The sequence below is a fragment of the Schistosoma haematobium genome (genome assembly GCF_000699445.3).
Source record: "Schistosoma haematobium chromosome Unknown HiC_scaffold_9, whole genome shotgun sequence".
Classification (NCBI taxonomy): Eukaryota; Metazoa; Platyhelminthes; class Trematoda; order Strigeidida; family Schistosomatidae; genus Schistosoma; species Schistosoma haematobium.
In genome coordinates, this window is record NW_026137003.1 from 76345 (window position 1) to 98352 (window position 22008).

At 40.4% G+C, this 22008-nt stretch overlaps 1 protein-coding gene across 1 annotated transcript; it reads right to left on the bottom strand.

The window, feature by feature from the left end:
* Nucleotides 1–1469: 1469 nt before the first annotated feature.
* RIOK1_3 (Serine/threonine-protein kinase RIO1) lies at nucleotides 1470–16787 on the bottom strand. Its single transcript, XM_051218176.1, has 3 exons — nucleotides 16434–16787; nucleotides 6756–7242; nucleotides 1470–2598 (listed from the first exon to the last, which is right to left on the bottom strand). The coding sequence occupies exons 1-2, from the start codon at nucleotides 16720–16722 to the stop codon at nucleotides 6827–6829; spliced, it is 705 nt and encodes a 234-aa protein (XP_051064167.1). The 5' UTR covers nucleotides 16723–16787; the 3' UTR covers nucleotides 1470–2598; nucleotides 6756–6826.
* Between the last annotated feature and the right edge of the window lie 5221 nt (nucleotides 16788–22008).

Genomic DNA, 22008 nt, shown 5'->3' on the forward strand with positions numbered 1-22008 from the left:
ATATACCAGACCTTACCAGCTATTACCCCTACATTTAGAGATTTCCACTGTTTAAAGTAAGTCATTCCTTCACCATATTCCCTGAAACATTTAAAGTTACTTTAGTTTGCTTTATATTAAGTACTGTCTGAACTGTTAGTGAAATTATACAGTAAGCGTTCCAATCTTAATAATACGAATTTTTACGATAGAACAATGAGAAGACGGAGTTTATCTGAAAAATGTGATGTATTTGCGCTATACATTTCGAACAATCGGGTCACACATATACTTGTCAAGGCATTTTTATATAAAAATTAATAAAGGTCAATTAAATGAAAGTTCAAGTAAAATAACAAAGGGGAGAGAAAGAATAAGAAATTGTCGCGTTATCCTAGGCCATAAAATGACTTAAGGATTACCAAGGTTAATTCAAGGTTACGACAAATTGTCTTTGTACACATAAAGGGGCTTTAAATTTACGAATAGCCAAGGTTTCAATAAACTTAAGAATTCGTCCCTGACAATTTCTATACAACGTTCTAAAAGCTGTATTAATGTTAATTTCGTGCCCCGTCTCAATTATGTTTCGCCATCGATGAACCTGGTTTTCTACCTCCCACATTGATTTTGAAGCCATCTAGGCACATGTTCATTGACCCTTGATTGCACTGTTCGATTACTCCTCCCTATGTATGTGTGTTCACACAAACATGTAAATTGGTAAATACAATGGGATGTGACGTAATCATTAGTGCATTGTTTGGGTCTATTAGAAACCATGGGCTTAGACTTTTCAATCACAACCAACTGAGCAGCATAATAGGTATTCTCGATGGCTGCTTTCAATCTCTGTCTGAAAACTATGCTGTTGGATTCGCTTCCATATGGTAAATTGATATAAACTTTTCTTCGGAACTAAATAAACAAGAGGTCTTGGCATTAACTGACTTTTGCATCTATTAATAGACTTTATTGGATAACCATTTGCTATTAATGTGTCAGTCAGTATCTTTTCATCTTTTTCCAACGTGTCAAAAGTACAAATTATCTGAGTCCTCTTAAAGAGACACTTAACCAGACCTCGCTTGTATTGCAATGGACAAAAACTATGGAAATGTAAGCATTGTCCCGTCCAGGTTGGTTTCCTATACACTGACCGTCTAATATTGTCATCATCCCTTCGACTTAAAAGTATGTCTAAAAAGGCCAATTGGCCATTACTTTCTGATTCATATGTCATCACAATATCATCTTGAACACCATTGAGTTTATCCAATAATCGGTAAACATCAAAATCCTTATCACGCATAATTAGAATATCGTCCATGTATCATTTATATAGAGTTGCCTCACTAATAAGCTCGCTCGTCATATTTTCCACATACGACATGAAAACATCAGCTAAGAGAGGCTCCAAAGGACTACCCATAGCTACACCATCAAGTTGTTGAAAATATTCACCATCAAACGTGAATTGAACATTAGCAGTAATTCTTTCAAAAATGGTAACGGAATGAACGCCATAAACAATGAGTTTAATATACTAAAACCTTCGGGTTCAGTTCTCCCAAATTTATATGGATTACCTAGAATTCATAAACTTAATATTCCATTACGACCAATTTTGTCTATGCGCGGTTCCCCCACACATGAGTTAGCTAAATGGTTAGTAAAATTGTTAAACCCAATTTATTAATTTTCATATAAAAATGCCTTGACAAGTATATGTGTGACCAGATTGTTCGAAATGTATAGCGCAAATACAGCACATTTCAGATAAACTCCCTCTTCTCATTGTTCTATCGAAATTTATAAAAGGGGCTAATTACTAATTATCAAACGTGTCGTTATTTAAGTTGTGTTGTTAGTTTAAACAAAACGTTTTCGCTACGGTGCAATGCAGTTATTTTGATATTAACATTTATAATCTAACAACTATCCGTCAGCAAAACACTGATCAATTTCAAAGTTTTCACTTTTTTATTTTACGTCTTTTAACATACTTAGGAATTTTATGTTTTCGCTTTTCAGCTTGTTCTTGTTTGATTGCTTTTTTCTATTCCTACGACTTTCTGGAGATTCATTTCGAGGTCGTGCATTATTCTTTGCTTTAATTACATCTTCGCTAATAGATTCAGAAGAAATTTCTGAAGTGATTGAAGCTTTGTCTGTAATTGATTCATTGTCCGATTCACATTCATTGTTTTCTTTGGTCACTTGAGGTTGTGTTAAAATGCCTGTTAAATCTGGTTTTAGTCCAGTTATAGCTGCGTAGTAAATATCAGAATGTGACAATTGTCCACGTTGTATTTTAAGAAAATCTCTCACAAATGGATAAGATACTGATAAATTTCGAGGGATATGTACATATCGAAAAGCTTCATCCTCTTTTTCAATTGTTTCATTTAATCCACGAATTGAAGCTTCTCGAAGTAAAGACATTAAACACTCTTTAGATGATGCATCATCGGGTGCAGGCAATGAGGGATTCACTACCCATTCGAAAAGTTCTCGTAATGTTAAAGTTGAGACACCTTGTTTGCGAAAAAATATATTTATATTGTGACAATCAGTTCTTAAATATTCAAGAGCTTGAGGCGATTCATGTTCCACAGCCTATAAAAAGTAAATGAAGTTTACTAGTGAAAGATATAAACAACTTTTACTCTAAAGATGTTTGCATATTCCTACTGAAAACGGATGCTATTTGCCTTGAAAGGTGAAAAACTGTACATCAGTGGGCTTCAAGTAGCATAAGATGAACTTAGTTGTACTGGGGAATATATATATTCGTTCGTTGTCTCTGTCTAGATTTTTCATGAAGATTATGACAATCCAACTGATTTGGTAAGATACTTAAACAACTCAGTCACTCATACTTAGTGTAGAATTCGGCACATATATGGATCGGTTAAAGGTGCTACAACAAATTAGCACAGCAGTATGTTGGAGCAGTACAAGTAACATTATTAGCGGTAGTAGAAATGACTAGACAGAAGTGGCTGGAGAAGGGATAATTAATTTGTGTAATTAAACAAAATCTAAAAAGATTAAGAAAATTAGGTCCTAAAGGAAGAAAGAATGAATACGCAAACAATTTTGGCCCATGTCACTGATCACGGTTGTCGTTCGGAACTAAACCAAGTAATGTGTATTTACTAAAATCGCCTTAGATTAACAGACACTAACTTCATGGACTGGTATAATCGTGGTTTAATTACTGCTAACTCTTCCAACCCACTCCTACTTTAGCATTGAGGTATGTGGTGGTCGAGCATATATAATACATATCCTAACCACCTCAGTAGATGAAGGTTTGTTGCCTCACTAATTGGCTGACCACCTTTGATTGGTACCTTGAGCTTAGCTACAGCATTCCTTACTTGGTGATCCCAACATACACGAACCATGTTTTAAAGGCATCTATGACCAAATACTAATGACTTGCAAGTATCTGCTATTTTTAAAGACGGACTTTCGCACCCACAGAGCAAACCATAGTGAATCGCTGAGCAGTATACTTGTCCTCCAGTTGGTAGACAGGCAATCGCCAACCCGATAAGTGACGTAAGTTGGAAAAGTCAACCGAGCTGTATGAATCCGTGCAGAAACCTGGTCAGACACCAAGTATTTAGGCCCAGGTATGGTCGAGAGGTGGGCCCGTCCTCTCTCTCGGAATGCTCTCACACGGCCACGCGTATACAGCCTCTGCTAGGAAATCCTCATCACTGCCTTCTCGTGGCAGGCGTGTTTGCGAAAGTGAGAGGACGAAAAGCGAATGTCCGGCGCTATAACCGGATTCCAAATCAATGGTGCATATGAGCTCCAGTATCCCGCAGGAACAAATGGCATGTGAACCAATCGTTGGTCACCGGCTTCCATGAAAATGCACCTCTTCACGACGCTCCACTGCCTTGTGGGTCAGACCTCCAGGTCAAAGGCTCGAAGTGTGGCCCCTACGAAAACCACCTGCTCCGGTCTGGGCACCCCGGCACTATCACAGCCCACACACAAATATGAAGAAATGTCGAGATTTATGGAAAATACTTGTCTTGCTTCGATCAACAATCAAACGATTCACATCATTATTATTATTACCATTATTATATTTTTACGTCATTTATTCCCACTCTGTGTATCCTTATTTTTCGACTTATACAGCAGATCGCCTATGGTGGACATTCGGTTCTGTCTACACGCTCGAGTCACTGCCTGGTTGAAAGTTGTATGCTACCTCTAAACACGAATACTGAAGCAGTTTTTCTAAAACCACATGCACCAGTCTGGCTGTAAAAGTTCGGATCTACAACGCGTCGGTGAGAGCAGTTCTGCTCTATCCTTGTGAAACCTGGCTCTCCGAGTTGAGGATGTTAGAAGACTCTCTGTGTTCGATCATCGCTGTCTCCGAAGGATTGCTGACATCCAGTGGCAACACCATGTTAGTAATGCAGAGGTTCGGCATCGTGTGTTCGGGCACAGAGACGATAATGCAATTGGTATCACCATCTTGAAACACCGACTTCGGTGGCTTGAACATGTTCTACGAATGCCGTCCCAGAGAATTCCACGTCGTGCATTATTTGCCGACGCTGGGACTATTTTTCTTCTTTAGAATCTGAGTCCTGAAACCTGCCTGTACCTTTATCTCGTTTTTCTATACTTAATCTTTACTACTATTGCTACTGTTACTTCTCCTGTTACTCTGGGATTTGTCCTGGAATAATTCGTCCTTGAGGCAGTGTGGTATTGCAAATTGACCGTATGTACATTTCAGGTTCTAAGTCGCATATGATTGACTGAGATTCTTAAGCTGCTAGTTAATATACCAAAACGAAACTGACACTGCAAGAATGTGGATAGGAGTAATTAGTTTTCTAGCTTCTTCATGGAGTATTTTAGTTTTAATCTGTAGCTAATTGAAGCAATTTAACGTCATTGCTCATTGGTGTAATGAAATAGCAAAGTCAGTCAGCTACAACGTAGGACCAGGCACATATGTGCATCGGTCCAGGTTGCCATACCGCATCAGCACAACAAGATGAACACCGGATTCATAGCAGTGGTTGGGTCAAAGGTGGTAATATATAAGAGAAAGATTGCATATAGAGATAAAGTACAGGAAGAAAGAATTAGTTCGTAGAAAGAAAGATATGAAGCGATTTTAATCTCTTAGTTTAAGGGAAGACAGAGAGTGTATACACGGACGCCATTGTGATCGATTCTGAGCCATGTCACCAAGTCTCCAACCCTCGGTTACGAAAGTCACGCGAACCCCAACCAAGTAGTCTGCATCTACCAACATGGCTCAGACTAGAGGTTAGTGTCTTCAAGCACTGATGCCACGTTTTGGTTTGGCCGCCCTAATTCTCTTCCAACTATCTCTAACACCCATTAGCATTGCACGACGTGGTAATCGGTGTTCAGGCATAAGTAACACGCGGCCCAACCATCTCAGTCGATGAAGATTAACAACCTCATCAACTGATTTACCATCGTTTCCTAATACCCTGCGTCTAACCTCACTATTACTTACCCGGTGATCCCAGCAGATGCCAGCAATATTTCTAAGGCATCTGTGGTATGAAATAGCAAAATCACCATATGATTATGTGAAGATATTTAGACATTTTTTTCATTCTTTGATATTCGGACATATTTGTATCGGCAAGTTTTTTACTTAATGCTGAGAATAAAGTGCTTACTTAACTCAAGACACCGGTCTTGGTAGATTAGAAAGTGACGAAATCGGGTCATAGAGCTATGACGAGATTGCTAAAATACTAAATTAGGGAAGACATTTGTAGTCTGCTTCATTTCCCCATACAGTTAAAAAGCTTAGTTGTTGAGGCTACAAATACACAACACTACTCTGGCGAAATCACAGAGTGAAGTCTTTAGAAATTGATTTGATGGGTTAGTAACTTCTTAAGTGTTGCTTCCAAAATAATTTGTGCCCATGTTTTGTTTACTAGTACATAACTCAAAAGATGGACAGATTGGTCAGTTTACTTGCTTTGAAATTACTATTTTTAATAATACTGATGACTACATGGCGAAGGCCATCAACAATCAGTCAGTGAAATGGAACGCAAAACCTGGCATATGTGTTACATAGGTTCAATTCGACAAACCTCATTAGCACAACGAGATGAAATTGTTAGGGCAAATCCCATAGTAGTAGAAATAGTAACAATACTAGTGGTAATAGAAAAGATTGGGTATCAGAGATACAATTCGAGAAAATATAGATTAGTGGGGTTAAATTAGAGATAAATTCATAAACTTAAGTGAAGACAAGGAGTGCACCTTCTCTACTAAAAAGTATTCTGAACCATGTCACCCTTATAAATAAATAATATATTTGTAATATCCCAGTGAGTAGAAAACTAGATTTTCTGACGTTTCGTGACTTAGTGCAAGTCACTTCTTCAGAAAATAAATAACCAAATTCAGAAAATCTTTTTTTACCCATTGGGATATTCCAAATATAGTATTTATTTATAACAATCTACCCAATGCTCAATTTATCCGAAATTACCAAATCAAACCTTGGTAATGATACCTACATGTCACCCTTAGTCTCTTATCACTGGTCACAGTAATCACGGACCACAACCAGGTAGTCTGTAGAAATGAAAGATTTGTTTAGTGTTTGGCAATATCGCTTTCGAATAACCTCTAGAATACTAAATAGTTTCAAAAGTAATAGAATTTAAAACCTACGAACAATGTAATACAAAATCTCACTAGTTAGTTTAGTAGTGAATACCTACCTGGGAAACATCAATCATCCAAACTCTTCCATCAAGATATAGTAAGTTGTATTCGCTCAGGTCGGCGTGGACTAAGCGGCACTTTTGAAACAAAGTTCGTATATCATGAATAACTTGAAAGTACAAGGCAGCCCAATCGGGGAATCTTTGCAATCGCTTTCGTGAAAACAAACATCCTTTAACTTTGGAGCGGGAATACCATCCTTCCCAACAAACGTCATCAATAGAACAACACCTTTCAAACGTAGAGGTTTGGGGGCACTTATTAAACCCGATTGATTTATTCGGAGTAAATTACGATATTCTTTTTCACTCCATTTACATACAAGCTTCCAAGATGTTGACTTTGAGTAACCATGACGCATTCTAAAATCACCCTTTACGTATTTATCGCGAGATTTAAATGGCATTATTGATGTCATATAAACTTTGATAGCTAAATCCACATTCTCCTTATTTTTTACATGATATATGTTTGCTTCTTTTCCTGAAAATATAAAAAATAAGAAATAATAACTAAACACTTGGTGAGATAACAGTGGAAAGGACGGGAAAGGATTAACGATATTATTAATTCACCGGCCGATTTATGTACCCAGCTTAGAGCTATATATAAACTAAGAATGCCTCACTAGAAAGTTTGAGAAAATGTGGAAAATATATGTAGCCTTTGTCCTTTTGTCTATCAAGACGCTATCTATATCAGCTATATGATAAAACAGTGCAGTCTTCTGAGTTGCACGCTAATAAAAAAATTAGGTCAAATCATAGGTATCGACGAAAGCAGTGGCAGTTCATAAACTGAACGCCCATCAAAACCAAAGGGTTTCACAAATCTGAACTAACAATTAGGGTAACAATTGTCAGTTGTGTAATCAAACAGGCTGGGACCTTATATGTGAGCTTGATTGAAGGTGTGACAAACCATGGGTCACAACACAGAAGGAATGAGACCATATCTCTAAGACGCCTAATATAAATATTCTCTTCTGATGTCTTTGTCTTATTCCGCATTTAGGTTGCCGAAAAGTTCTCGGGTAGTAAATATGCTCAGTATAATATCCAGGAAGCTATTTCATTGTGTATCGCGAATATGCTATTTTCATTCGAACTACTTTGTTTAAAACACCACTGTTATTGGATTTTAATAACACAATTGTGGGTGAAGCAAATAGTATCAATGCAACAAGGCAACACAAATTACCAACTTTCATAACCATACACCCCCAAGTAACTTATTCAACATTCGCTTAATACTAATTGGTAACTGAAAAACTTTGACGAACTAATATGATATTTTCCTACGCAACATATGAAATATCACTATACTGTAGTAAAACCTCACCTCAACGGAACACTATTTATCTCGACTATTTGCACACCACAGATGCGACGAACAAATAATCTACCTGAATAAGTATCAGTGAATAACCAGTAGATATTTATTTTATTTATTTGTTTCAACACAAATATTGGTACAAGAGGGCACCAAATATATATGCGCCACACCATATTGTGTGTGTGGGCTGTGATACTGCCCGGGCGCCCAGACCGAAGCAGGTGGTTTTCGTAGGGGCCACACCCGGAGCCTTTGACCTAAAGGTCTGATCCACAAGGCAGTGGAGCATCGTAAGGAGATGCATTCCCATGGAAGTCGGTGACCAACGATTGGTTCATACGCCATTTGTTCCTACAGGATACTGGAGCCCATGTGCACCATTGGTTTGGAATCCGGTTATAGCGCCGGACATTCGCCTTTCGTCCTCACTTTCGCAAACAACACGCCTGCCACGAGAAGGCAGTGAGTAGAACTTCCTAGCAGAGGCTGTATACGCGTGGCCGTGTGAGAGCATTCCGAGAGAGAGGACGGGCCCACCTCACTCTCGGCTATACCAGGGCGTTTGGAGGCAGTAGATATCACACAACACATATAGAAACAAATTTCATAATTTGAGTCTGACAAAAATGGCTTACTTTTCTAAATAGTGTTTCAAACTCTATACTTACATGTTACAAAACGATTTATCAGTAAAATCGAAAGTGTGGAAACTAGGAATTGCCAGGAATAAAATAAGCAAGCAGTTTGTGTTCTGACGTGTCCACAAAGAGCTTTGGGTAAAATAATTTACCGCTACATATCCAGCCGAAATAAAAATGATTCCTGGTAAATCCTAACAAGGGTGTGGTGATGCAATTAAATAACTATGACGATTCGTATCACTACACAATACGTGGAGTTGTATTACCCAAAGTAATGGACTACAAAGACCTAGAAGTCATTTTAAGCAGAGGCCTCAAAACTACGAGTAACTGTAAGGCTGCTGCTGCCGTCGAGGGCTTTATGGTATTATGGGCTATTGGTAAGTTTTTTCAGAAATCGGAAGAATTAATGGGCGAGACTATAATTTATGGACGAGCCAATAAAATTTACGAAAACAGGTCTTCAATTTTGGAGCAAAATTGATCCGTTCATTTGTCTACTTAGAGTTTCGGCATTATAGTTGATGTCAGTTCGTCATGAAAACCCTATATCCAGTTCCTAACCCTTACTATCAACTGTCAATATTATTCTTAACTCTCCACACTGGTTTAGCTTCAGTTTCAGTTTGGGAAGGACAGGAGGCCTGATGGCCTGTGTTAGTCCTGGCAATGGTGATATCTCAGTTCATTCAACTTTCTTTTGAAGGAATCGACGGACGGAGCCTCAACCACGTGCTGAGGTAAGGAATTCCACTCGTTGATGATTCGGTGGGAAAGTCGATAGTCAGCTGACAAGTAATTTGTTCTGGGCTTGTGAACTTTGTTGGAGTGTCTTCATAAATTCCCTGTTTTGAAAGACAAGAAAAATGAGGGCATATCAGGTGCAAATTTGGCACTAAGCAATTTGAAAACTGTAATCAAGTCGCCTCTAGTTCTGCGATATGACAACGGGAAAAGGTTCAGCTTGGCCAGTCGAGCTTCATACGGAAGCTTCGCTATTCCGGGAATCAGCTTAGTCGCCGTTCTCTGAACCCTTTCCAGAAGCTCACTGTCTTTTTCTAAACATGGGCTGGCCGCTTGTATGCAGCACTCAAGTTTAGGACGTACAAACACTGTATACAAAATCAAAACTTCTTGGCGTCAACATGACTAAAAGCCCTACGTATTGACCATAAGGTTCTAAAACCTTTGGCGGCTATTGCACGGCAGTATGCAGTAGTCTTTAAGTCTTGGCTAACGATGACTTCTAAATCATTATATGTCTGGACGACAGGTAGCTCAGTGTTATTCATCGTGTACGTATCTGTACCTTGATGACCGATATGCATCACAACACACTTGGAAGTATTTATCGGCAACTGCCAGGTTCGAGACCATTCAGATAATTTCTTCAGGTCATTTTGGAGTTCTATGTTATCACCCTCACATCGTATTGTTCTCCATATCTTGACATCGTCAGCATACAACAAGACCGATGATGATAGGAGACGAAGAAGGTCATTTACATACAAGAGGAATAGCACTGGCCCCAAAACTGTACCCTGGGGCACTCCACTAAGCACAGTTTCCCAGCTAGATAACTTTGAGTTCACTCGTACTCTTTGTTGACGCCCAACTAGGAAGTCTTTTATCCACATAAATAGATTGCCTCCAATCCCGACATTTCTTAACTTATATAACAGCCGGTTGTGCGGAACTTTGTCAAACTTACTTACTTACTTACTTACGCCTGTTACTCCTCGTGAAGGAGCATAGGCCGCCCACCAGCATTCTCCATCCAACCCTGTCCTGGGCAATCCTTTCCAGCTCCGTCCAGTTGTAATTCATCCTTTTCATATCTGCTTCTATTATCCGACGCAATGTGTTCTTTGGCCTTCCTCTTTTTCGCTTCCCTTCAGGATTCCAAGTTAGGGCTTGCCTCGTGATGCAGTTTGACGATTTGCGTAATGTATGTCCTATCCATTTCCATCGTCTTTTCCTAATTTCTTCTTCAGCTGGAAGTTGGTTTGTTCTCTCCCACAGAAGGCTATTGCTGATGGTATCCGGCCAATGGATGTTGAGTATCTTGCGTAGACAGCTATTTATAAATACTTGTACTTTCTTGATTGTGGTTGTTGTAGTTCTCCAAGTTTCAGCTCCATACAGTAGAACTGCCTTGACGTTCGTATTGAAGATTCTCACTTTGATATTGGTTGAAAGTTGTTTTGAGTTCCATATGTTCTTCAATTGTAGGAATGCGACCCTTGCTTTGCCAATCCTCGCCTTTACGTCTGCATCTGAACCTCCTTGTTCATCGATGATGCTTCCCAGGTATGTGAAGGACTCTACATCTTCCAGAGTTTCGCCATCAAGAGTGATTGGATTGCTGTTCTCCGCTTTGAATTTGAGGACCTTGGTTTTCCCTTTGTGTATGCTGAGGCCTACTGATGCAGAGACTGCTGCTACACTGGCTGTCTTTGTCTGCATCTGTTCGTGTGTACGTGATAGGAGGGCTAGGTCATCTGCGAAGTCCAAATCGTCTAATTGATTCTGAGCTGTCCATTGTATTCCGTGTTTTCCTTCAGATGTCGAGGTCTTCATAATCCAGTCGACCACCAGAAGAAAGAGGAAGGGAGAGAGTAAACAGCCTTGTCTGACTCCGGTCCTTACTTGGAATGCATCTGTCAGCTGTCCTCCATGCACTACTTTGCACTGTAGTCCGTCGTATGAGTTCCGGATAATATTGACAATCTTCTCAGGAACTCCGTAGTGTCGAAGAAGTTTCCATAATGTCCTCCTATCTACACTGTCGAATGCCTTTTCATAATCAATGAAGTTGATGTATAGTGATGAGTTCCACTCAACTGATTGTTCGACGATGATCCGTAGTGTTGCAATTTGGTCTGTGCACGACCGATCCTTACGGAATCCAGCTTGTTGATCTCGAAGTTGGGCGTCTACTGCATCCTTCATCCGGTTCAGCAACACTCTGTTGAAGACTTTCCCTGGTATTGACAGTAGTGTAATGCCTCTGTAGTTTTCACATTTGCTCAGATCTCCTTTCTTTGGAATCTTGACGAGGTGTCCTTCTTTCCAGTCCATCGGCACTTGTTCCTCCTCCCAAATCTTTTTGAATAGAAGGTAAAGCATGCTTGTGGTTGCTTCGATGTCTGATTTCAGTGCTTCAGCTGGTATGTTGTCGGGTCCTGCTGCTTTCCCGTTCTTGATTTGTCTGACGGCCATTCTAATTTCTTCCGTCGTTGGTGGGTTGACATCTATAGGAAGATCTATGTGTGCTGCTTCGATGTCCGGTGGATTCATTGGAGCCGGCCTATTCAGGAGTTCCTCGAAGTATTCTACCCATCTGTTACGCTGTTGTTGAATTTCAGTGATTGGCTTGCCTTCTTTGTCTTTGACCGGCCTCTCTGGTTTACTGTATTTCCCTGCTAGTTTCTTCGTTGTATCGTAAAGCTGTTTCATATTTCCTTCTCTAGCAGCTTTTTCTGCCGTCGTTGCTAGTTCTTCCACGTATTTCTTCTTGTCGGCTCTAATGCTCCTCTTCACTTGTTTGTTTGCTTCTATGTATTCAGCTTGTGCTTGGACTTTCTCTGCTCGTGTTCGGCTGTTGTTAATTGCTGCCTTCTTGTTCTTCCTTTCTTTGATCTTGTCCAGTGTTTCTATAGAGATCCATTCCTTATGATGGTGTTTCTTTAGGCCCAGAACCTCTTGACACGTTGAAGTTAATGCTTCCTTGATGCCTTTCCAGTTGTCCTCCATAGTAGTTTCTTCTTCTTTCAGTAGATCTTGTAAGGCTTGGAACCTGTTGTTGAGAGCTATCTTGAATTCATTGAGTTTGTCAGTATCTCGAAGGAAGGCTGTATTGAACCTTTGTATTGCTGTTTGTCCACTTGTCCAGTTCTTTTTAGCTTCAGTTTTAAATTGGCTACAACTAGGTGGTGATCTGAAGCTACGTCAGCTCCTTCCTGGTTCTCACATCTTCCATTGTCCTTCGGAATTTTTGTTGATGCAAATATGATCTATTTGGTTCTCTGTAGTGTGGTCCGGTGAGATCCATGTAGCCTTGTGTATACGCTTGTGTGGAAATATTGTGCCTCCTATGACCAATTTGTTGAATGCACACAAATTTGCAAATCTTTCTCCATTTTCGTTTCTCTCTCCCAGTCCATGTCGTCCCATAATATCTTCATATCCAGTGTTGTCTATTCCGACTTTGGCATTTAGATCTCCCATCAGAATGGTGAGGTCCTTTCTTGGGCATTTCTCAATGATTGACTGCAGCCGCTCGTAGAATTGATCTTTAATGTCGTCGTTGCTATCATTGGTGGGTGCATAACATTGGATAATATTCATTAAGATCCCCTCCTTCTTTGTTTTGAATGATGCTTTGATGATTCTGGATCCGTGAGATTCCCATCCTACAAGTGCATTTCGTGCTACTTTGGACAGCATAAGAGCGACTCCCTGAGTGTGTGGAGCATTTTCCTCTTCGTGACCGGAGTATAGCAGCATCTCTCCCGTATTTAGCCTTTTCTGTCCAGCTTGGGTCCAGTGGGTTTCGCTGATTCCCAGTACTGCTAAGTTGTATCTCCTCATTTCCATTGCTATTTGACTGGTCTTCCCGGTTTCCCACATTGTTCGAACGTTCCATGTACCTATAAAAATTTTTGCTCTGGTTGTTAGAAGGGGCATCGGCCTCGTGGCTTCCGAAGGAACTCGGCTTTCACCATGAAGCGTCATAATTCTTCTAAATGAAGACCTTCTAACTCCCAGGGCAGAGTTAAAATGGTTTGAATTATTTTTTCTGGTAAGCGTTTTTTAGCGAGTTAGTTTTCTACGGGATGGGGACGCTAACCCCATGCCCAACCCTCCTCCTTTACCCGGGCTTGGGACCGGCAGCAACCCTATAAGAGCTACAGGCGGAGTTAACTTTGTCAAAAGCTTTATTAAAATCATTGGGGACTTCAACGCACCGCATATCAACTGGAAAGAGCTTACAGCTCGAGGTAGTGGTTTCGATAGCGACCTTTTATCTACCGTTATTCAGTGTGCACTTGTACAATGTATCACAAAACCGACACATATTGATTTCAATCATGATCCATCACTGCTGGACCTCTCCCGCACCCACCACTGTGAGGATGTCTTTGATATTCAGCACCTTTCCCCACTAGTGAACAGTGATCACGTTGTAATTCACCTTAAGTTTAGGACACATGGTATACAATTCGTATCTGCTCCACCCCGTCCCAATATCTGGCGAGCCAATATTCCGGCAATCAGAGACTGTGCTATCTCGACTGATTGGTCGGTCGACGCGGATGGAATGATCGAAGATGAATGGAATAAGTTTAAGGCTACATTCGAGTCCGTAACGTCGCCATTTATCCCATGGTCAGCACGTAAGCTATCACATTGCCCTCCATGGATTAATAAGGAAACCCGGAAACTGTTAAAGCGTAGGAAACATTTCTGGGACTTATTCTTTTTGACAGGTCATGCACCATTTAAGCGTGAGTACCAAAAATTCCGTAATATCTGTAAGAAAACCATAGCCAAATCCCGTACCACTTACGAACGACATTTAGTATGTGATAGCCGTACTTGTCCGAAACGATTGTTTTCGTATGTTAAACGGCGGACGAAACGTCGTGATGGTATTCCCCGTTACTGTTACACGAAAACTCAGAATTACTAGCTGAATCAGATCGAGCAAAAGCTGAGACTTTTTCAAACTATTTTAGCGAAGTCTTCTCTACGTTTATTGTAACAAATACGTGTCCCACTCACACTGAGATACCAACCATGGAATCTGTACAGGTGACTGAGGAAACTGTCCTTCCGTTCATAACTAACCTCAAACCTGGTAACACACCGGACCCTGACGGGTTACATTCACGGTTGCTGTCATCTCTTGCGGACATTATTTCAAAACCGCTTGCGACACTCTTCAACATGTCCTTTCCACTCGCTCAACTCCTTAGAGATTGGAAGGAAGCTATAGTCAGTCCTATAAATTTAGGATGGTCAGAGACAGATAGTATCTAACTACCGGCCTGTTAGTCTAACTAGCATAGTCGTTAAGTTGAAAAGATAATTCGGGTTAGGTTGCTAAGCCACATAGATTTACACAATCTGTTAGCTCCTGAGCAACACGGATTTCGTAACAAGCGTTCATGCTTGACTAACTTGCTTATTGCGAGGGAGGATTGGACAGCAGCTATAGATAACGGTCTGTCTGTTGATGTGATATTCATAGATTTTAGCAAGGCATTCGACAAGGTTTCACATGTAGGTCTTATGCAGAAGCTCACGAGCTTCGGAATAATAGGTACTGTGCATGAGTGGATAGGAAATTTCCTATGTGACCGCAGACAGAGAGTGAGGGTCAACGGAACGCTATCCGATTGGAAGCCGGTCAAAAGTGGTGTACCCCAAGGCACCATCTTAGGCCCTCTGCTCCTCCTTCTCTACGTTAATGAGTTACCGCTGTTACTTAGGTCGTCGACATTATTGTTTGCGGATGATGTAAAAATCTGGAGAACAATAAAAAGTGCGGCTGATCATCTGGATCTTCAAGCTGACTTAGACGATTTAGTTAGATGGGCTCGAGAGTGGGGCTTAGAAATCAATGCTAGGAAGAGTGTGCTAATGCACATCGGTCACGGTAATAGTTACCGTTACACTATTGAGGGTAAACCTCTTCAAAGCGTTCAAGAGCATAAAGACTTAGGAGTAGTATTAAGTCATGATTTAAAAACAAATACGCATTGCAAAGCAGCCGCTGTCAAAGGTTTTCGTGCGTTATGGTCACTTCGCCGAGCGTTCAAATCTTTTGACGAGGAAACGTTCCGAATTTTATATCCCACCTATGTAAGACCATATTTAGAGTACTGTATCCAAGCAGCTAGCCCGTGTCTGGTAAAGGATACTAACTCCCTTGAGCGTGTCCAGCATGTAGGAACGAAATTAGTGAAGGGTCTTTCTAGACTCCTTACGATGAGTGTTTAAAACGCCTAAATCTTTTCCCCTTGTCGTATCGTAGGACACGAGGTGACCTTACACTGGCATTTCGTATCTTCAATTATGATTTGGGTGTTAATATGTCTTGTCTTTTTGCTCCCTACAGCACTAATAATCTCCGAGGTCATAGCAAGAAGGTTCATAAACCACGATCTAATAAACTTAAAGTGGTGTCCCGTTTTTCTCATCGAGTAGTCAATCATTGGAACGCCTTACCCGAACAAGTGGTATCAGACCCATCAGTGAATACTTTCAAGGAGAAACTGGACCTTCACTGGAAAGCAGTGTGTCAGGATTAATACAGGTTCATCAACCTACTATCCTTATTACTGAAGACTAAATCGAGTCGACCAAGTATGCTTCGATGCAATAAATACACAAAAGCGAAATCGAAACGCTCAATACAATATCACTTTAACTGCAATTAAAGTGTAAACAGTAGTTGCGATGCGTAATTTACGATCAAAACTGTTAATTAACTCAACGAGAAACAATACCACTGTCTTTTTAAATAGAGCGCGATGTCTAGTTACCGTAATTATTTACCAGAACACAGAATATAAGCACATTCTGTCGATATATTCAAAACGAGATCGTAGCGCCAAAGTGATACAAACTGTAAGGATTAATATAAGTCGATAGACCTATTATCCTAACTGCTCTAGACAAGTGACTTACCTGTACTAATACACCCATTGACTTCACTAAATATTTCCTGGTTCATCATTTTGAATAGTATGGAGCACGATCTTCTGTCTAGAGCATGATCAGTCGTTGCCTTGTCGCTCTTATCTTTTAACTTCCTTTCATTTTTCATTGAAAAATCGACTTTGCTTTGAAATTTTTGCATATATAACTTTGTGGAGTTGTTACATTCTCCATCACTTTCTGAAAGATCTAAGTTATCATATGCTTCTTCCAACGAAGACCATAAGCTCATATTTCTTGAAGAAATACTCAAAGTCATGCGTAGTAACGCACTGTCTTAAACCGTGTGACATTCAGTCTCCAGTATTTCATATTTCATTAATATACACATTAGTAAAATTACAAATAAATATAAATATAAACATATGAAAATTGATTATTTTATATTATGTGCAATACCATGGAAAATCGAGATGAAGTAAAATGTTAACTGGTGTCTTACTTGCAATAGTCGTTTAAATGTTCTGGAAATCTTACTCTTCTTCCAGAACGCGTTGTTCTAAGTTTATTTTCAGATACTGTCGAAGTATCATCGTGCATTTTGGCTGTCGGATGAGGTGTTATAAGTGTCGGAGCCGTGTCGTTCGATTGTACCGAAGGAAAATCGACGTGGATAGGATTTCCTTCTAAATACTCTGCTTTGAGGCGATCGATGTTGATGCTATCGTTTGTTCCGTTCTTATCGACTATATAGTACTTGGATTCACGTTGAAGAACTTTGAAAGGTCCCTCATATGCTGATTCGAATGGTCGTCGATGCGAGTCTCGACGAACGAATACATGTGTACTATATCGTAAGTCAGGTTGAACGAAAACATCAGTTTATTGAGGTCGAGTGGAGGCAGGTTTAACTGAACGCATTGGGTTTGTAAGCCTGTTTGTGTAGGAGGTTAGATCCATGTTCACTGAAAAAGATGAAGAATCCACGAATTCTCCTGGAATTCGAAGTGTCGTTCCATAAACGAGTTGAGCCGCAGTGTATCCAGTGTCACCTTTCACTGAATTGCGGATACCTAGTAAGACGAATGAAAGAGCATCGGCCCACTGTGAAACGTTTGCAGCTGATGGCGGAGCTTTTGGTTGTCGGTGAAAGCGCTCTACTAACCCATTTGCTTGTGGGTGGTAGGCGGTCGTTCGGAAGTGAGTGATTCCTAAAAGTGTGGTCAGACGACGGAAAAGTTCAGATTCAAACCGACGTCCGCGGTCTGTAGTGATAGTTGAAGGGCAACCAAAGTTTGCCACCCATCGTTCGACGAAGGCGCGAGCCACTGTTTCAGCAGTGATGTCCTTGATAGGTACTGCTTCTGGCCATCAAGTGAAACGGTCTACGCAGGTTAAGAGGTAAAGGTATCCATTTGAATCTGGTAAAGGTCCTACCAAATCCAGATGAACATGGTCGAAACGAGCATCGGGAGTTTTAAATGAACCTAAGGGACATTTATTGTGTCTGATGACCTTAGATTCTTGGCAGCTTACACAAGAGTGTGCCCACTCCCTCACGTCTTTATTCATTCCAGGCCAGCAAAACCTTTCTGCTATAAGCTTGATGGTTGCACGAACACCTGGATGCGAAAGTTTGTGCAATGTGTTGAAGACATTGCGTCGATAATGTTTCGGCACGATTGGGCGATCTCTACCTGTAGATGTGTCACAGAGTAAGGTTTTTACCTGTTCCCATCTGTTTGATGCGTAGTTTAAGTGTTGTGGACGATAACTCGTGCTGAAGATCAGTGTCGTCTTTTTGAAGCTCGGCGAGTTTAAGAAGGTCGATTCCTTGGAAACTGTTCAAGGAAGTTATGCGAGATAAGGCGTCTGCAACTAAATTGTTTGCTCCAGAGATGTGTTGAATATCTGAAGTAAACTGCGAAATGTAGTCCAGTTGTCGAGACTTACGGAGAGTACTTGTCTGAAGGAGAGCTTAACGAGAAAGTGAGCGGTTTATGGTCCGTGAAAAGAGTGAATTCACGCCCTTCGATGTAGTGTTGGAAATGCCGTACAGCACAATACATAGCTAGGAGTTCCCTACCGAATGTGCTGTACCTCGATTCAGTGTCTAGCAACCTTCTAGAGAAAATGCCAAGGGTTGCCAGGAGTGGTTAATACATTGATGTATGACCCCTCCGATTGCTGAGTCGTATGCGTCTACTGCGATACTAGTTGGCGCTTCGGTGTCCTGATTTGCAATCATCGTTGCTTTAGTGTTAAGTTCCTTAATTGTGGAGAATGCTTTTCGCGCAGTGTTATCTAGATCAATGAATTTCACATTTCTACGAAGTTGATCGATAAGAGGTTTCATAAGTAACATGCGTTTCGGTATGAATCGTCTATAGAAACTTACGAGGCCATTAAACGTGCGTAATTGCTTGGTGGATATCGGTTCTGGGTAATCCTGAGTGGCCGCCACTTTGGTTCTAAGGGGTCGGATGCCTTGCGCATCTATAGTGTGTTCTTGGAAGTCTAAAGAGTCAGTTCCGATTTGGCATTTCTGAATGTTTACATTAATACCATGTTTTTGTAGTCGTTCGAAAACAAGATAGAAATGCTTGAGATGAGATTCTCTGTCCTGACTTGCTATCAGACAGTTGTCAACATACGCATGTACGAAGTTGAGACCTCGAAAAACGTCGTCTATGAACCTTTGGAAAGTTTGTGCAGCGTTTCTTAGATCGAAAGGCATTCGCAAAAATTCACAGAGTTCGAAGGGAGTTATGCTAGCTGTTTTCAGAATGTCGTCAGTGGCCATGGGAATTTGGTTATACGCTTTTACCAATTCGATTTTCGAAAAGATAGTTGTATCTTTCAAGGTAGCTGTCAAATCGTGAACGTGAGGAAACGGGTAACGATCAGGAATGGTTTTCGCATTCAATCGCCGATAGTCACCAGTTGGACGCCAATCGTTGCTGTCCTTAGGGACCATGAGCAACGGAGATGCCCATGGTCGTATTATACCTAAGTCGTTTTTCACCAACCTTAGTTTTTCGGGGGCTAGTCGTCGTGCTTTAGAGAATGCAGGTGGTCCTGTAGTCGTGATGTGGTGCATGACGTTGCTGATAACACACGGCAATTTCGGTTGCGTTTGGTGTATCCCAGGATACTTATAGAGTAGTGGTTGATAAAATGGGTCTATCGTATGCTCAATTGTGACTGGAGATAATCTGCAACCAGAAAAAGCAGTTACGCAAACAGATAAATTAGTGTTTCCGTCTACTAGCCTCCGTTTGCGCGTATCGATGATTATATTATGGTGTCGTAGAAGGCCCATACCAATGATTGGCATAGAAACATCTGCAACCACGAAGATCCAGTGAATGGGTTTGCGTATACTCACGTTAAGGTAAACGTATCTTTTGTCATACGTAGCGATAGTGTGGTGTGTGCTACTTATATTGATATAAGTAGTATATATCGCGAGTTAAAACGTAATATCTGGCAGCAGACGATGAGGTGAAGATCAAGAAAGGAAAAGCGAGAGCACAATGGAATTTGTAGGAAAACGCATGTACAATGGAATGGGAGACAATGGATTAGTGTTTGCAACGGAAACAGTCCAGTTTGATATGATGCATTGATATTTTGCGAATTGACGATTGACTTTATGGTATTCAGATTTTATTGAGATAGTCTGTAATTTTTGTGCTAAATGCATTTGATTGTCCCCACTCGTGTTCTGTTCACTACAATAGGTCTTCCGTTAGCCCCTGTAAGTTTAAAACCGATTCGTGAAGCCGTTCGTTAGAATTTGCTGGGGGAACGCTAACTTCTTCGCCAGTGTCGACGAGGTGGCGAACTCTCGTTGTCACATCCGTGACGTACAACAGACGACTATGTTCCCCGGCTGCGGTTGCCGTTAACGCGTGCCGGCTTGGAAAATTCACGAGTTGTTTTTCTTGTTGGTAGACTTTGAGTTTAAGAAATTGCAGGGTTTTTTGCAATTTCTGAAAGATTTTGTAGTGGCACTGGACAATATCTATACAATCCACAAAGCTGTGAACACGAGACTACTCAGAAAATAGATATTCAATATTTAACGCGGAGAAAGGCGCGAACAAGGAATTGAATGAGTTGGAGTTGATCGAATGGCATGGCTTGGCCATGCAGGCGTGGTCTCTGCTGAATGTTACCTTATATCTTCTATTCATATTAAATATGTTGTTCTTTCTCTAGCCCAACCTTGTTCTACATCATGTATTGGTAATTGATACGATACAGTGAGTTGGTGTAGTCGATGGTGTGACTTCCACGTAAGATCTTATAGATTAGGCAGTTATATCATGACAAATCTACAAATTTAGGATTAGGTCTATTATTAGAGCAGTACTAATATCATAGTAGACCATAATTCTAGATTGGTGAGCCCAACTAAGGAAACGCAACCTATTATTGTTAATCATTATTTCCACCTTAACCTTCTCAATCGGTTTTTATTTGTGTAAACCCATTATTCCAATAGCCCTTTGATTATTGGTCACATATATTATCGTAATGTTATATCTATTAGTTCTCATAACTTAATAGCTCAATCGATAATAAAAGTTGATCATCTATATCAACTAATTAGCTTTGATGGCCTTAATAGCATTCACATGCTTCAGCGACATAGTTTTGTTTAAACGTCAAGCTCTAGCTAATATGACCTGTAAATAGCGTAAATATACATTGACTTACAATGCAATCAAGGACTAAATAGTTGTCTGTATCTAATTATCAGTGTTCCTTCACCTAACACCTCATCCTGTTTTAAACTACGCATTATCCTGTTATATCTTTTCTTCCTACCACTGCCTGCCTAGTTTCATATTTTCGAGTTCCATTGCCAAACAACAAGGATGTCACTTCTCCAAAAACATACGGTGAGTTTCAGATATAAGTTTCCTGCAGTCATAAGGTCATTTGACGCGCGTTATCTAAAAAGGACAGTGGTATTGTTTCTCGTTGAATTAGTTAACTGTTTTGATCGTAAATTACGTAGCAAAACTACGATTTACACTTTAATTGAATCTAATACAGTTAAAGTGAGATTCTATTGAGTGTTTTTGGCTTTTGTGTATTTATTACATTCGAAAGCATTCTTGGTCTGTATCAAAGTGCTTTAGTTAAGGTTTAAAATCTTGCTGAAGTTTGTCTTGTGGTAACCTTTTATTCGTTGACTGACATTTGTGTTCATACTGTGATCATATTGTGTGTTACACCTTGATCTGACTAAAATGGTTGGTAGTACTCGCAAATGTGGACAACCAAACCGTTTGTTCCCTGTGGAGGAGGGAATGCAGTGTGACGAATGCAATAAGTGATTCCACAAAATGCGCACCCGTTTAAGTCCCACCGCATACAAAAGATGTTCGAAGCCTAGCTCACATTGGCTTTGCATGTTTTGCTGTGCCAACAAGGCATTGCTAATACAAGAGGCTATGAGCCTATTGGCTTTGGCCTGTAAGAAGAACGATGGCATATGCGCTGACAACACGGGCACTGACAGTGACAAATGTGTCAGGGTAGTACCTGCTGTTATGCGACGTCTCAAACAATCGACGTGAAAGTGAAATCT